Source organism: Rhinoderma darwinii, chromosome 4 (genome assembly GCF_050947455.1).
Source record: "Rhinoderma darwinii isolate aRhiDar2 chromosome 4, aRhiDar2.hap1, whole genome shotgun sequence".
In the NCBI taxonomy this organism is placed as follows: domain Eukaryota; kingdom Metazoa; phylum Chordata; class Amphibia; order Anura; family Rhinodermatidae; genus Rhinoderma; species Rhinoderma darwinii.
The window spans coordinates 254,187,534-254,204,785 of NC_134690.1; the positions used below are offsets into that span (position 1 = coordinate 254,187,534).

Sequence of the window (17,252 nt, forward strand, 5' to 3'; positions counted from 1 at the left end):
ATTCCATTTTTTTAACGAAAGGTGACCAAAAATCAGCAATTCAGAAAAAAAATTTTATTCATAATTTTTTACAGTGATCACCCTGCTTTATAAATAACATTTTACTTTATTCTGCGGGTCGAAACGATTATGACAATACCATATGTATATCGTTTTTTTTATGATTTGCAGCGTTTGCACAATAAAATCACAATTTTTTTTAAATAATTTTTTGTGTCATCATATTCTAAGAGACATAACTTTTTTATTTTTCAGTCAAAAAAGCTGTGTAAGGGCTTGTTGTTTGCGGGACGAGTTGTAGTTTTTATTGGTACTATTTTGTGGTACAACTTTTTGATCACTTTTTATTCTTTGTTTTGGGAGTGGTGGTGACCAAAAATAATGATTCTGGCATTGTTATATTTATTTATTTTTTTTTTGCTGATCACCTTGCGGGAAAAATAACATTATAGTTTGGGTCATTACGAACGTGGTGATACCAAATATGTGTGCTTTTAAAACACGTATTATTGAAAAAAAGGCAGTTAACTTGAATCTTTTGTTTTTATACTTTTGTACATTTATATTAACTTCTCTTCACTTTTTTTTTCTCCCACTAGGGGACTTGAAGGCCTGCACCTCTGATCTTTATTCTAACACATTGTACTACCCACGTTGTGCAATGCACTAGATCTGTCAGTTATTCACTGACATCAAGCCTATTAGGCTCCACTTCTGGACGGGGCCTAATGGGCTTTTGTGCGTGGCAGACCGTGAGGCCATTGTTAGGCCACTGGTTGCCATAGCAGCAATCCGCACCCTCACGGCATCTAAGGGGTTAATGATCACCTCTGATCTTTATTCTAACACATTGCACTACCCACGTAGTGCAATGCACTAGAGCTGTCAGCAAGCCTATTAGGCTCTGCCTCCAGGCGGGGCCTAATGGGCTTTTGTACGTGGCAGATCATGAGGCCATTGACACCATCGGAGCTAGCTCAGTCCCCTGCCGTTTAAGCAAAGTGTCAGCTGTAATATACACACATATACACATTGTAATATAAACACACCTGCTGGCGATGGTGCGGGCTCAGAGCACCACGTACAGTTACGCTGTGTTGCATTAAGTTTTTTCCATATACACCAAAGACAAAATAAGTGTAAACTGCCAAACTAAGGACGCAGCCTAGTTTGGGCCTTAAGGCTCAGAGCCCATTTTTCAAATCTGACGTGTCACTTTATGTGCTAATAACTCTGGAATGCTTTCACCTATCCAAGCGATTCTGAGATTGTTTTCTTGTGAGACATTGGACTTTTTGTTAGTTGTAATTTGGTCGATATATTCAGTGTTTATTTGTGAAAAATAGCAACATTTTGAGAACATTTTGAAAAAATAGAATTTTTCTGAATTTAAATGTATCTGCTTGTAAGACAGATAGTAATACCACACAAAATAGTTACATTGTTTTTTGAACATTCTTTTATATTATTTTGAAGAAAATTTAAAAAGCCTCTATTTTTTAGGTACCAGTTCAGTTCTGAAGTGGCTTTGAGCACGTTCTATATTAGAAACCCCCATAAAACACCCCATTTAAAAAACTAGACCCCTCAAAGTATTCAAAACAGCATTTAGAAAGTTTCTTAACCCTTTAGGCATTTCACAGAAACTTAAAGCAAAGTAGAGGTGAAATTTAGAAATATCTTTTTATTGTCAGAAATTTTGATTCCAGATTTTTTTTTCTGTAAAACAGAAGTTTTTACCAGAGAAACACAACTCAATATTCATTGCCCAGATTCTGCAGTTTTTAGAAATATCCCACATGTGGCCCTAGCATGCTTATAGACTGAAGCACAGGCCGCAGAAGCAAAGGACCACCTAGAGGATTTTGAGGCCACCTTTTTATTAGGCACCATGTCCAGTTTGAAGAGGTCTTGTGGTGCCAAAATTGTCGAAACCCCCCAAAAGTGGCTCTATTTGGCAAACTACACCCCTCAAGGAACTTATCTAGGGGTATAGTGGGCATTTAGAACCCACAGGTTTTTTTTCTGCATTTTGTGGAATTAGGCTGTGCAATTGAAAATCACATTTTTATGATAAAAGGTAAACATTTTTAATTTTTTTCAAGGAATAAAGGCAAAAAAGCCCCCCAACATTTGTAAAGCAAGTTCTCTCGATTACGGCAATACCCCATATGTGGTCTTAAACTGCTTATTGGACAAACGGCAGAGCTCAGAAAGGCAGGAGCACTATTTGGCATGTAGATTTTGCTGGATTGGTTTCTGGGCGCCATCTCGCTTATGCAGAGCTTCTGAGGTACCAGTACAGGGAAACCCCTTAAAAGTGACACCATTTTGGAAACTAGACCCCTTGAGGAATTCATTGTATTTTTCATGGGGTGACTAAAAAACAGCAATTCTACTATTGTTTTTTATTCCTTTTGTTTACAGCGCTCACTGTGCGCTATAAATGACATTCACTTTGTTCTGCGTGGCGATACCCTATGTTTATCGTTGTCTTATTGAGTTTGCACAATAAAATACTTTTTATAAAAAATCATTTACTTATTGTGTTACAATATTCTAAGAGCCATAACTTTTTTATTTTTCCATCAATAAAGTCGTGTGAGAACTTTTTTTCTGTAACGAACTGTAGTTTTGATCAGTACCGTTAGGTACATGCGACTTTTTGATCTCTTTTTATTCCATTTTTGGGAGGTGAATTGACCAAATAATTATTTTATGTCGTTCACCGAGCGGGATTAATAACTAAATACTTTTGTAGTTCAGGCCGTTACGGACGCGGTTATACCAATTATGTATAGTTTATGTATTTATTTATTTAATAATAAAGGACTGATAAGGGAAAAATGGGGATTTTTACTTTTATTACTTATAAACTTGTATTTTTTTATTTTTATGAAACTTTTTTTTACTTTTTTATTTTGTCCCACTAGGGAACTTGAAGGTAGGAGGCCGTGATCGCAATTCTAATACACTGCACCACATGCGTATTCCAGTGTATTAGAGCTGTCAGCTACTTGCTGACCGCAAGCATAGTGGGTCCTGACTTTGTCAGGACCCACTAGGCTTCAGTAGATGTTAGGCCATTGTTAGACCTCCGGTTGCCATAGCAACCATCGGCACTATCATGTAGCGGGACGTCGATGGTGGTTTAACTACTAAGAAGCCGCGATCGCATTTGAACGCGGCTTCTAATTAGTTAATCAGTGGGGACACCGCAATGGGTCCCTGCTGAAGGAGTTGCGGCAACTGCTGTACGAAACAGCAGTTGTAACAGCTCCTGTAAGTTCTGGGCGGACATCTGCAATGGCCAATCCTCCCGTGACATTCTATTAGGTCATGGAGTGCAAACGATGCACTTATCTCGACCCACTAGTACATCAAGGAGTGAGAAGGAGTTAATCAAGACAAGTCACCTAAGATTTTATGTTGTTTGTTTCCAATGAAGATATGGTAAAAGTTTAAATTGTGTTCGTGCCTCTTATGTTGGGTGTATACAATTTTAAATATATTTTTGCTTTAGTATTACAAAGTTTTTTTTATAACGTATGAAAATCATTTTGTGAAAAGCACAAGAAAAACAACTCAACAAAATGTATTACTAAAGTAGAACTTTATTGTCTAAATTAGGCACTTGAAAACCATGTGCTGATGAACCATGAATGCATACATGCAACAAAGCTAAACCTAACAGTAGTTTATGGAAAATATCAATTACAATTACTCTTGCGTCCGGTAGATAACGTTTTCTTTTTCAAATATTAATAGTCATACATACTACATACATCCTATCTTGATCTTTATTTCTGGATGAAGATAATGGCACGGTGAATACTAAGTAGAGATGTTTAACCCCTGGTGCTGCAAAATTGAGCACTCAGCGAATTTAACAGTTATGGTGTTTAAAATAAATTAGCCAGAGGTGTATTAATGAACAAGTATATTTCCAGACTCTTGCATTCTAAACATATCCCAAGTGCAAACATTACAAATGGTTGAAGCAACCAGATCATAATTAAACATACAAAATGAGTCTCTTTAGAGTAATGAAACCTAGAGTACAGTACATAATTACAAAACAATTCACAAAAGTGGGCTCTTCAGGCAGAAATGTATTTCTTCCTAGATGCCCGTTCTTAATATATTTCACTCTGTGTTTCCACATTGTTCATAGAAATGTACGCTTGTATGTGCAGTATTATCAATTGAGAAGAAGCCTATAAGTAATACTGTAGATTTCAAGCAGAGTCTATGTAAGTGAATATAACTGGGGTCGTTACCTTGCAGGAAATGACTTTCCCCGTAAGTATATGGTCAAGGGAAGGAAAAACCCTACAATCTGTCAATCACAGATCCCGAGCCATAATGTCTACGTATGAAATGGAATCTTAATAGTTAAATAGATGGGATTAAATACCCAGTCTGTATGAAGCTTTCAGGCTATAATGGGGAGGTAAATTATCAGAAGGTAAACATGCCTTAAAACGGCATTTGTCCAAAGCTGTGCAAAAGATGCCCCTTTAAGTAATGACAAAATAAAGGAGAAAAGTTTTGGAATATTCCATGTTCTTGCCATTGTGAGATATTCTTTGGGATTCTAGAAAGTGGTACATTTCTCCTCTTATTACAGCCCGTGCAGCTATATTAGACCATATTCCAGCTCTAAGCAAACAAATAAAGTATTTTACAGTACTACATTATCACTATCGTTCAAGCTTCTTTGATTACAACTTAAAACATGAAATCATTTATGCAATAAATCTATTTTTCTTGCTTAAAAAAGAAAGAAAACAAATATCTCTAATAACAATATCATATGCTGATCAAGTGCACCGTTCATAGAATACACAGAAAACTATTGTTCTGGATAAAAAAAAAAAAGAAATAAGAACTACAGGTATGTGCTTTGAAGTCACAGTACTCTTGTAAACACTAAATTTTTTTTTATTTCTTGTGATAAAATCAAGTCTCCTAATGATTCCCAGAATGAGCATCTGTTAGTCTCTGAAACGATATGTCAGGGGTCGCATACTCTTTCTTATTAAAGGCAGTGCTACCTGGGGGTCCTGGTTTCATTGGCGAAGTTACAACTATTTTGAGACCCATGATACACAGGTGATTTGAACATTTATATTAAACAACAAGTATATGTGTCTTAATCTCTGAATATTGCAACTAGAATAGGTTTTCAAAAGCATTTCATCCATTACCATTTCACGTACCTAATTTCTGTCCTGCTTATACTTTGGCCACATTTTATTAGCTGCACACGTTGATATATGCATTTATTTATTGTCCCTGACGATGGTCACTCTGCTCAATTTAATTGTAACACTTGGAGAAAGCGTCAAAGGGAACACGTCATAAAATATAACAGGAAATCATGAAAAATTCAAACTAAAGTCTTATATTGTAGATAACTTGCTTATTGGGACTTATCTGGGAAACACATTACAGGAAGTACATCCGGAAAAGAAAACATTCAAATTTTTGTTAAATCCATTTGTTGTATCAGCTACATAAGTTACAGTTTAAGTTTACGTTTTTCACCAGACAGGAGTATAATTTATTCATAAACAATTTCTATATTGCAAACATTACATTATTATTTTTGTAAGGACATAAGTTCAAATTTAAGTTCAGTATAATAGCTACAAATACATGGGTAGTCAAACTACTGTTGATAACTTGCTCACAGTGATGGCTAAAACTAAAGTGACGGCTGCAGAAATTGATGAGAAATACCATATGAACCTTAATCTGTAGTATAATATTCTTAACAGTTCAACATAGTGGTCATGAAGGTAACCCATGGTATATGATCCAAAAGTAATGTTTCCTGCCATAATGAAATCTCCGCATTACTAATGCCTACCATGGGTCATATCAATTTAATATGCTGTTTGAATTTAACCTACCTTCTTCTTAAGATTCAAATGTGTTTAGAAAAACGGAATAAACCATGGAAACTAAAGCCTTCTCCACTATACAAAAACACCCTTATTGTGGACCGCTGCTATCGACTGAATTCTTCAGCATAGTCTTCAGAATAAACTCCAAACTGTTCCAGAGAGTCAAACTATGATTTAAGAAATTCCTCTTAGTGTAAGTAGAATAGGGTCCACCATCAGTTATACAATACCATTGATCACATGGGTAATAGTTTGATGTCTCCTTGTATGTTATTCTAGTTTGTTGAAATAAAAGATACAATCAGTAACTTAAATATCAATATGTACCTCCCACATCATGAAAAAAAGTAACTTTACAAAGTCTAGAAGTCTGTTAAATTTCTCCTTTGAGACTGTGAAGTACCTCCTCCACCTTGGAAATAAAAAATTAGCCTCCTATAGCATATAGAAAGAAAACTAGATCTCCAGGTCATCAGGCCTGGGTCTGCTGCTTGCATGGCTGCTTGCTCTGCTTGAAGGTCTATGGTCCAGTATACTGAGAGGCTGCATTTCATGTCCTGGTGCCATTTTCTTGCCATTTTGGTGTTCATCAGGAAAATCGAATGGCTGTACATGAGTGTTTGAAATAGTGCTTCCAGCTTGGCCCATTCTATTTTGTTCTGCACTATAGTTAGCCCAGTTCTGTTCACTTGCTTGCTTGTTGTAATTACGGCAGGAGGAAGGGTTTCTATCTGCAGTAACAAGCTTGTAACCTGGTGGTGACATAGGTGCAGTTGGCGAAGAACAACCATTAAAATAAGCATATTTGGGAGAGCCACAGTCCTTTGTTGGATTTGTATCACCTGTGGTAGAATAAGGATCTTTCTTACCTTTAATGCCATCTTTGAAATGTTTGAAAATAACATAAAACAACTCAATGATATTTAGTCCCAGAGATACGAGGGACACCACCAGCATAAACCAAATAAAAATGGTTTTCTCAGTGGGGCGAGAAAGAAAACAGTCAACCTGATGTGGGCAGGGTACTCTTTTGCAAGTGTAAATAGCACTTAGGCTGAACCCATAGAGGTGCCATTGGATGACAATGAAACCAACTTCAAAAAATGATTTGAATAAGATGCTGACAACATAGGTACGAAGTAAGCCACCACGCATTTTAACCTTCCCATGTTCTTCCAGACCATATTTGAATTTCTTTATTTCAATTTGCTTGAGGTACATATTCACATTGCCTCCATCATTTTGAACCATCTTAAGTTCTTCCTCTTTCCTGTTCAATTTCTCTTCCTTACGCATTAAGTAAAACACATGAGCCAAGTATAGAAGAGTGGGTGTTGAGACAAATATAATTTGGAGAACCCAGAATCGTATGTGGGAAATTGGAAATGACTTGTCATAGCACACATTTTCACAACCAGGCTGTTGAGTGTTACAAACAAATGCCGACTGTTCGTCTCCCCATGCAGACTCTACTGCTGTCCCTAATAGAAGGATGCGGAAAATGAATAATACGGACAACCACACTTTTCCTCCAGCAGTGGAATAGGCCTGGACTTTGTCAAGGAGTCTTCCTAAGGCACTCCAGTCACCCATTCTTCAAAGTTGTGACCTACAGAATAAAATATAAATTTGCCATTAGACCTTTATCAAAAATCAGGCAACATTTGGCTCCATAGTTGGAATTGTAGACAAATTTCCAGAAAACCAATATTTTGAGCATAAATTGGTATATAAAAGGCTTCTACAACCAGCACTATCTGAGGTATATATCGGTTTCTTAATGACCTGACACTATTTTCACCCTTATTGAAAAGAGATAAAAGTAATAATACAATAATGTAAAGTTTAAGCAATAAAGCAGAATTTATGTATAGCTTATTGTGATAGTCTTTTATATATAGTAAACAGCCATGTAAAATTAAATGGGCAAACTAATAATGCATTTTGTTTTCAAGGGGAGAAATCTTACAATTAATTTGTGTGAAGAAAATAAAAATCCTGTATTTCATATTTAGCAGATGGTTAGTGAGGCAATTCTTAACCTAGAGATCAACTATCATATGACTCAAAATGATCACACGAACATCCAGCACAGTCAGAGAACTTTCACTGGAATAAGTAAAATGTGTAGTCATTATATGAACAACCATATTTGGAAACTGAAACTTCTCTGGTGTTACTATTTATTAAAATATATTAAAGATATGGAACTTCCATACATATTGAGACCTATAAAAAGGTAGAATATGATATGCAATTGGTAAAGCTAAGCAATTCTAATAAAAGCAATTACTATCTAGTTTGATTTCATGAAAAAGCTAATATGTAAAAATATTTCAATACAGATATTTTCTTTAAGGAATGATCTGTCTAGACTATATTATAGGATGCTCCTACTTTATAATAATAGACAATGTGTGGACCTTATACTTCTCAAAGTGGCTAGTTTGCTATATTTATAGTCAATCTAGACAATTAACTGTCAACTAAATACATTTGATACACAATTCCCTGTCCTGATGGTAAAATCCTGGAGTACAGGCTGTTTAGCTCATGGAGGATCGCCTGGATTGGATACAATAGTAGCAAACTGTTAGCTGAAGGTCTTCAGGTTTCCATCCACTGACAGCAAATGTCTTAAAAACGTCAGGGAATTGAAATACAAAATATGTTAGAATGTTGCATAACATTTTGTCGTTAAGCTTTAGTCACATAAAACTAGAAAAATGAGGTAATGAGAAATTACATCTTTTAAAAGCCGATGTATGTCTTCAGTGAAAAATACAAAGTAAAGATGATGCATGACAGATATATGAATGCAAGCCATAAGCCTGTCCAATATCAGATTGAACTAATTATTTTGTTGCTGTTTTCCAACACTGCCACGTATATCACTGCGTGATAGACAAATGATGATAGATAGAAAGATAAATAAATCGACAGATGATGATAGATGATAGATAGATAGATAGATAGATAGATAGATAGATAGATAGATAGATAGATAGATAGATAGATATTCGTCCAATAAGAGAGAGCACTCCAAATAGTGGTGAAAAAACGGCTTTTTATTAGCCCCTGTGCGACGTTTCGGCTCTTTACATGGAGCCTTTCTCAAGCCCTTGGCTTGAGAAAGGCTCCATGTAAAGAGCCGAAACGTCGCACAGGGGCTAATAAAAAGCAGTTTTTTCACCACTATTTGGAGTGCTGTCTCTTATTGGACGAATATTGAGGAATTTGGGAGCCGTGATCGGGCTCTTGGGACGCGGACCCACCTGTACCTCTGACTGGTGCTGCTGGATGGTGGACTTTCTAGATAGATTAGGCTGGATTCACACATCACATATTTTTGGAGCTATTGATGCCGATTTTTGAGCCAAAGCCAGAAGTGGTTTTAAATGGAATGGGAAATATAAAGGAAAACTTTGATGTTTCTCCATTCTCCTGGATCCACTGGCTTTGGCTGAAAAATCAGTACCAACATCTGCAACAAATATGCAATGTGTGAATCTAGCCTTAGAATTGGAGCATTCTTTGCAGTAAAATTATTTCCCAATCTGAGGAAATGAAACCTCTCCTATTTCCAAAATAATGTCTTCCCTCAGATAACTGTCAGCGAACTACAATCAGATTAAGGCAAGTCAGATGCATTTTCTGCTAGTTAAAACATCAGAATGATTTCTAATTTACACCCACAAATGTAGATTGATCTCATACTTCACTGTGGGATAAAAAGCTTAATACGTAGATGATAGATAGATAGATAGATAGATAGATAGATAGATAGATAGATAGATAGATAGATAGATAGATAGATAGATAGATAGATGATAGATAGATAGATAGATAGATAGATAGATAGATAGATAGATAGATAGATAGATAGATAGATAGATAGATAGATAGATAGATAGATAGATAGATATTCTGAAACTATATGGAAATTACTATATTTTCATTTACTATTGCGTAGAGGAATTGATAGAGACAGTAAGGAAAATATTCTAAGTAGTGGAAAGCAAAGTATTCTAAACAGATGTTGCAATGGTGAAGCGCACAGAACAGAAGTGCTGTCATTTGTACATGAAGACCAGAGGAAGAAGCAGTTGCTTTTCCTTTCCCCTTTTATAAACCTAGGAGAGGAGAGAAATGTGGGCATGAGCGCCACTATACAATAGGCTTAATAACTGCAAAATCTTACTCAGCAGGATTACCAACAATTAGTGTCTGAACACACAAGTATGGAAATTCCAGCAAATTCTCACTACAGGCAGCTGAAAACCTGGATCATTGTGTTTTGCTTCTTGACAAGCTGCTTCATGGCATTAAAATATAAACTTCTGTTTTTGCCCTCATTTTTAAGCTGGTTGAGTCTAATACTTGGCAGAAAATACAATGTGGGTAAAGTAACAGTTTCTCTCTGTGATACTGATTTTAGGCTTGAGAGCTATTTGATTGAAATATTAACCTAAAAATGAAGACTTGTGATTTACCAATGAGATTTAGTCAATACAAACTAACGCAGATGTTGCACAAATTAGGTTTTCAGATGCAGCTGAGCTGAGTTTGTCATTTAGCATAACTCCTAGCTATATAACAATGTGTTGACTGGGGTTTTGCATTGGGCTGCAGGTAAATCTACCGCGCCAAATTGAACTCTGCTACACCTGTACACTATTCCCACGTTTCATCTTAAAAATGAGACGTTTCATAGTAACATTTAATCTTGCACTTCTGGAAATGCTACTAAATTATCAAAAATAAAATGGAGCACAGACCGTTATGATGCAACCTGCACAGTCATATAATGAGTAAAAGTGAATTGTCTCATAGCCAGTTAATGTACAGATGTAGCAATCCTTAGGCCTCATGCACACGACCGTGTTTTTGCGTCCGCAATTCAACCGCAAATCCACGGGTAAATTGCGGACCCATTCATTTCTATGGGCCCATACACACTATCCGTGTTTTCACGGCTCTCCGCATGTCCGCACATCCGTGCCGCAGAAACTACGGACATGTCCTATTATGGGCCGCAAATGCGGTGCGGACATGCCAATAGAAGTCAATGGGCCCGTGGAAATTGCGGATACACCGCCGTGTGTCATCCGCAGTTTTGCGGATTTGCGGAAGTGTTGCTAGGCGACGACCGGGAATGAGTTCTGTCGTCATCATGTTTTACCTAGGCTTTTTATTTTTCATCCGCATTTTGCGGATTACATACGGATGAACTGCGGAGGACATACGGATGAACTGCGGATGACATTTCACGGAACACGGTCCTGGAATTTGCGGACCAGAAAAACACTACGGTCGTGTGCATGAGGCCTTATTGTGACTCTGATAACTTGCTGCAGTGTGATAACTTATCACGTAAGCCTTTGAAAACGACACATTGAAAAAGTAAAATGAACATTTCTTGCCACTGTGTATTTAACATGTTAGTCAAGTTAAATATTGCTACATCTGTATATCAACATGGCATATTTTAAGCAGCTATATAATGCATGGCATGGTACCATTCATATAGTGCTTACATCTATGGAAAAGATTATGTTAACTTACAGTAAAAAAAAAAAAAGTAAAAGCACCTTTTTGTTTTTGGAAAAACAGATCATGTATTTAATTAAGGCATGTATATTTTGTTTTGTTATTAGCTATGTTATTTCCAGCACCAGCAGTAGTTGGCACAGTGTTATAGTTGATCATAGACTACAAAGAGCTAAGAACACAGTCCAACTGGCAAAGAGAGTGCCCTACATACCACTATATGAATGGCTGTTACTTAGCATTCAAGACAAAAGTTTCAGCTACATTTATCTAGATAGATGGATAGATGATGACAGATAGACAGATAGACAGATAGATAGATAGATAGATAGATAGATAGATAGATAGATAGATAGATAGATAGATAGATAGATAGATAGATAGATAGATAGATAGATAGATATGAGATAGATAGATATGAGATAGATATGAGATAGATAGATATTAGATAGATAGATAGATAGATAGATAGATAGATAGATAGATAGATAGATAGATAGATAGATAGATAGATAGATAGATAGATAGATAGATAGATAGATAGATAGATGAGAAAGATTAGATAGATAGATAGATAGATAGATAGATAGATAGATAGATAGATAGATAGATAGATAGATAGATAGATAGATAGATAGATAGATAGATAGATAGATATGAGATAGATAGATAGATAGATAGATAGATAGATAGATAGATAGATAGATAGATAGATAGATAGATAGATAGATAGATAGATAGATAGATAGATAGATATGAGATAGATAGATAGATAGATAGATAGATAGATAGATAGATAGATAGATAGATAGATAGATAGATAGATAGATAGATAGATAGATAGATAGATAGATAGATTTTTACACATATAAGATCTGAGTAGTAGTTTTGAGGCATCACTATGAACATATATAGATAAATCTCTTTAATCCCATTGTATTCATTAAACTGGACTGGCACATTTTGCCCAGTTTTTATGAAAGATCCTAAAGAATGTAAGCAGCAGTATTATGCAATCAGATCCTTGATATACTGTACTGTAAATGTTTCCGTGTGAACTACTTTGGAATGGTTATCAAACAAAATATTTGCTATTCAGGTATACATATAGTTCATATATAAAACACAATATAAATATAGTATAGGTCCGATATTGTACAAATAAGTAAATGAAAAAATAAAGAAAAACGACCACAATACCTTTTAGATCCAACCAGATGAAAACAAACTCCAGGGAGCTCTTGGAAGGAAAGTGAACAAATGACTGCGTGTCTTTTTAAAGTTTAAAAGCCTGTTGCTCACTGCAGACTTCCTTCTCCTACAGAAGTTGCTGAACTTTTTTTTTCCAGCTGAGACACTCTTTCAAGGCTTTTAAAAAGTTTGCAATCCCCAACTCCGCCTTCAGGGTGGAAAGACTGAGAAGGGAGGAGAGAGAGAGAGAGAGTAAGGAAAATGAAGACAAATTTTAAGAAGTTTTATTGGAAAACTGACGTTTAAGACAAAATCCTCATTGTGATTATGTACAATTCTTAACTTTTTTCAGTCTTTGAATTGTTTGTGCTTCTTGAAAACTTTCAAAGTTAACAATATGCAGTAGGAGTCATATCATGTCAGAATTAATTTCCTCCTTTCCACATTACAATTAGTCAATCACTTAGACATGGATTCATTGTATATGCTCGAAATATCTACATTCTTCACAAATCTGGGGTATCACACACACACATATATATATATATATATATATATATATATATATATATATATATATATATATATATACATACATAATTCAGTGATTCCTTCACTATAGACCAGATCCCAACTTTTAGGTTCCGGTTTATTCCCATCCATAGGATATGCTATCACTTTATGATCAGTCGGAAGTCTGAACTCTGGGAATGAGGGGCCCGTAGCGCTGATTTAGCCTTGCGTTCCCTTCTAAGTTTTCCCTTTTGGTCCTTTTCACCTGAATGGCATCGTGCTGCAGTTCCCTGCACAGAGGGAGGCCAGGGTGCCGCTGTGCAGGAAAAAACGTGAAGGGAACGCAGTTCTAAATCCGCAATGCAGCCTCTTCATTCTCTGGATCATTGCAGGGCCCACTGATAATAAAGTGATGTCATATCCTAGGGATATGCCATTTCTCTACTTATTAGATGGCAATAACCCTATAAGGTGCATATCCATATATTTGCTACTGATTTATTCTAAGGGCATGGCCAGACGTGGCGGAATGGTTGTGGAATTCCGCTGTGGACAGTTCGCAGTAGAATTCTCCAGCGGCCGTTTTTGACATTTGTTTCAATACATTTTTAGGCAAGTTAGTTCAGACGTTGCGGAAAACTCCGCTGCGGACCATAGGCTCCGGTGCAAAATTTTCTGTCTGCAGCATGCACTGTCTGTTGCGTAGAAGAAACGGAATTTCACTGCGGATTTCAGCCTTTGCAATGCAAAAACTGAAATCTGTGGCAAGTCCGCTGTGTTTTCTGCAACATCTGAATTACCTGTCAAGTATGCAAATGTTGGTGCAGATTCATTGCGTAATTGCCCCAAATGTGCACCAACATTTGTAGCGGAAAAACTATACCACGTCTGGCCGTGCCCTAATAGTGATACTATTAAGTGATAATATAAGAAATGAGTCGTAAATTTTAGATATTTACATCTGTAATTCAATTATCATCAATTCTTAGAACCAGAGATGCTGGATAACCAGATTTTCTGGATTAATGGATGTTTCAGATTGAAAGCCCTGCTTGAAGATGCTCAAAGCCTGGGACATAAGGTGATTTCCTGCTAAACCAGCATCTGGATTATTTCAGTCAGGTGTCAGGTTCTGAACCATCCAGTTCGGAGTAACAGATTTTTACTGTCATTTCCAAATACTGTGTGAAAGAGCATTTCTCCATAAAATTACACTCCATGAAATGTAAGTCATTGAGAGCAGCTGGCTGCCAACCAATATAGTTGACATTACAGCTGACACACAGTTTCCAAGGGAGTTATCATACAGCTTTTCTAGCATACTGTATATTGCTGTTTATCAGGGCTGATTCACTGTGTACCCCTCCAATCCAACCTCAACTCTGCTACTAGGTTAATCCACTTCTCCCATATTTTCACCTATGCCACTCCCCTCTGCCAATCCCTTCACTGGCTACCCATTGCCCAGAAAATTCAATTCAAAATATTAACAATGACAGACAATGCTGCCCACAACCGATCCCCTCCATACATCTCTGCCCTTATATCCCAATAATTCCCCACACGTAATCTCCGTTCCTCACAAGACCTTTTGCTTTGTTCTCCTCTTTTCTGCTCCTCACATCATCCTCTTCAATATTTCTCCGGTGCATCCCCTATACTCTGGAACTCTCTACCCCAACACAATAGACTCTCTGGCACCATCCAAACCTTTAAAAGAAACCTGTAACCCACCTTTTCAGAAAAGCTTTCAACCGTCAATAACCCTGTTGCCATTGGTTAACCAGTTACTAACCTAATGTCTCCATCCCCCTTTCCTTGTAGATTGTAAGCTCTCTGTACCAGTTTGTGGTTTTAGTTGTCTCACGTCATGTACTTAAACGCTTTTTTGATATGTACAGCACCCTGGAACTAATGGGGCTTTAAAATGATTATTAATAATAATAATAATAATTCTTAATGTATATGAGGGTGTCAAACATTTTTCCCAATGTCCTTAAAGGCAAATGTGCCTAGTTATACAGCAATGAAGGAACTGGAGAAGTATCCTTGCGCTTGCTGTAAGAGTATGTTCACACGCAGAGTTTTCAGGCATATTTCAGGGTGTAAACGCCTCGAAATATGCCTGAAGAAACGGTAGCCTACAAACATCTGCCCATTGAAATCAATGGGAAAAAAACGGTGTTTAGTTCAGACGGGGCGTTTTTTTTACGCTGAAATTTTAAAAACGGCACGTAAAAAGCCGCCCTGTAAAAAAGAAGAAGCATGTCACATTTGAGCCATTTTTGGAGCTGTTTTTCATTGCGTCAATGGAAAAACAGCTTCAAAAAGCCTAGAAAAAACGCCTCAAAAATCGTTTTCAGCTTTAAAAATGGCAAAAAATCAAAGGCTGTTTTCTCTGAAAACAGCTCAGTAATTTTCAGCCATTTTTTGACTCTCCGTGTGAACATACCCATAATGTGACAATCCCTATTAAAACCGTAATAGTAGCTTCATTGGTTGTTACCTGTGTTTTCTAGAGATAGATATAACAAAGAAATGGCAGTCATTTTTATTAACTTAAGAAAAATGAATGACTCAATGATTATATATTTTCTTAGAATGTTTATAGGATTATACTGTATGTAATGTCACATATATCTAGTTTATAATGATCGCAGGCTATTAAGCTAATACTTTTGTAAGTCAATATTGTCAATTAATATCAGCAATGAGAGAGTAAATCATATTAATCCATACTTACAGTCTTTGACCAGAATTTGATATTCTATTTTAACAACTGATATTATATGATCTATTGTAGCATACAATGAAATATTGGTGGTACCTATTTACAAAGTCTTGAATGCATAACCCACATACAGGAATTTCTAAATGTTCATTGATACTGTATATCTATAAGACATTCATAGCAGTTATTTGCTAGTTCAGATGGGAAGATAAATATCAAAGTGATCTTATAGCCGATCACATATACAAGCTAAAATGTCAGGTCATTTACGAGTCAGATCCTTTGAATTTCGCTACTTGACTCAATCATTTAGATCTTTCAGGCTCCATACCAATATCCTCGTGAACGGAGAAGATGACTAGAAGGTTAAATCCACTGCTTTTATGGGAAATATCTTTTTAAGGCAATGCATCAAATGTTTAATACTGATGCGTGGGAAATTAAAAAGAGAATGTCTCCCACAGAAACTTAGTTAATGATAGTTAGCACTTTCCTTGTAAGACCTGGATTAAACGAGAGAGGAAAGGGCTTATATCAAATCTCCCAAGCAGCTCTACTTGCCTTCATCCCTACCGTCCACAATAAGAAAGACGTCATTTTCTGCCGAGTCATATGGCGCTATAGGAGCCATACAAAAGCAGTATAGTGAGATAATTCTATTTTGGACGACAATGTTCTTTAGCAGTACACACATAGCTTTTTCAAAGTGCCAGGAAAATGAATACGTCCATTAACAAAATGGTACTTACCCTGAGGAAGCAGCAATGGTTTTCAGAGATTTTCAGCATGTTGTCTCTTATGGTCTGTATTACATTTATTACCTGTTGCCTGATAGTTATGGGTATTTTCAAAGTCACTGGTACTATATGTGCCCTGATCTTTGGTGGTCAGGGGTGTGATCGCTAGTTGTCAGGATCTAGATCAATGGAAGTTGAGATGTCTAATGGCCGAGCAGATTGCCCCATTTCCTGTCACCTTGTTGGACACGCAAAATCCAACTAGTGATATCAATTCCTCAGAGGGTTCCATGAGGTTCCGCAAGAAAAGGGATTAGATCAAATTTGTGACCACCACATATGGATGTTAGTCCCAAAAATAGGAGCCATTCTGTAAAAGGCTTGTATGGCGGCCTCAGAGAATTTGACTATGTCACCTTCTATAGTCACAAAAATCGGATTCAAAACCTGCTTTAATCATCCGGTGTTCACAGCAACGTTTCACCTTCTCATTGAAGGCATCTACCAGGGGAGCAGACACAGCAGCTGCTATGGGGTTCAGCAACTAAGGGGGTCCATCTTCACTCAGGGGTGATGTACAGTTAGTGATTACTGATGAAGATGGAAGACGAGAGTGGC

The 17,252-nt window shown here is 36.7% G+C and overlaps 1 protein-coding gene across 1 annotated transcript; it reads right to left on the reverse strand.

Annotated features, from left to right (window-relative positions):
• Window positions 1–3,596: 3,596 nt before the first annotated feature.
• On the reverse strand, window positions 3,597–12,808 carry GJA1 (gap junction protein alpha 1). Its single transcript, XM_075862401.1, has 2 exons — window positions 12,663–12,808; window positions 3,597–7,521 (listed from the first exon to the last, which is right to left on the reverse strand). The coding sequence occupies exon 2, from the start codon at window positions 7,503–7,505 to the stop codon at window positions 6,369–6,371; it is 1,137 nt and encodes a 378-aa protein (XP_075718516.1). The 5' UTR covers window positions 7,506–7,521; window positions 12,663–12,808; the 3' UTR covers window positions 3,597–6,368.
• Window positions 12,809–17,252: the final 4,444 nt, after the last annotated feature.

Bases quoted from the DNA above. Each gene is read 5' to 3' on its own strand.
- GJA1 (XM_075862401.1), bottom strand. From the start codon at position 7,505: ATGGGTGACTGGAGTGCCTTAGGAAGACTCCTTGACAAAGTCCAGGCC.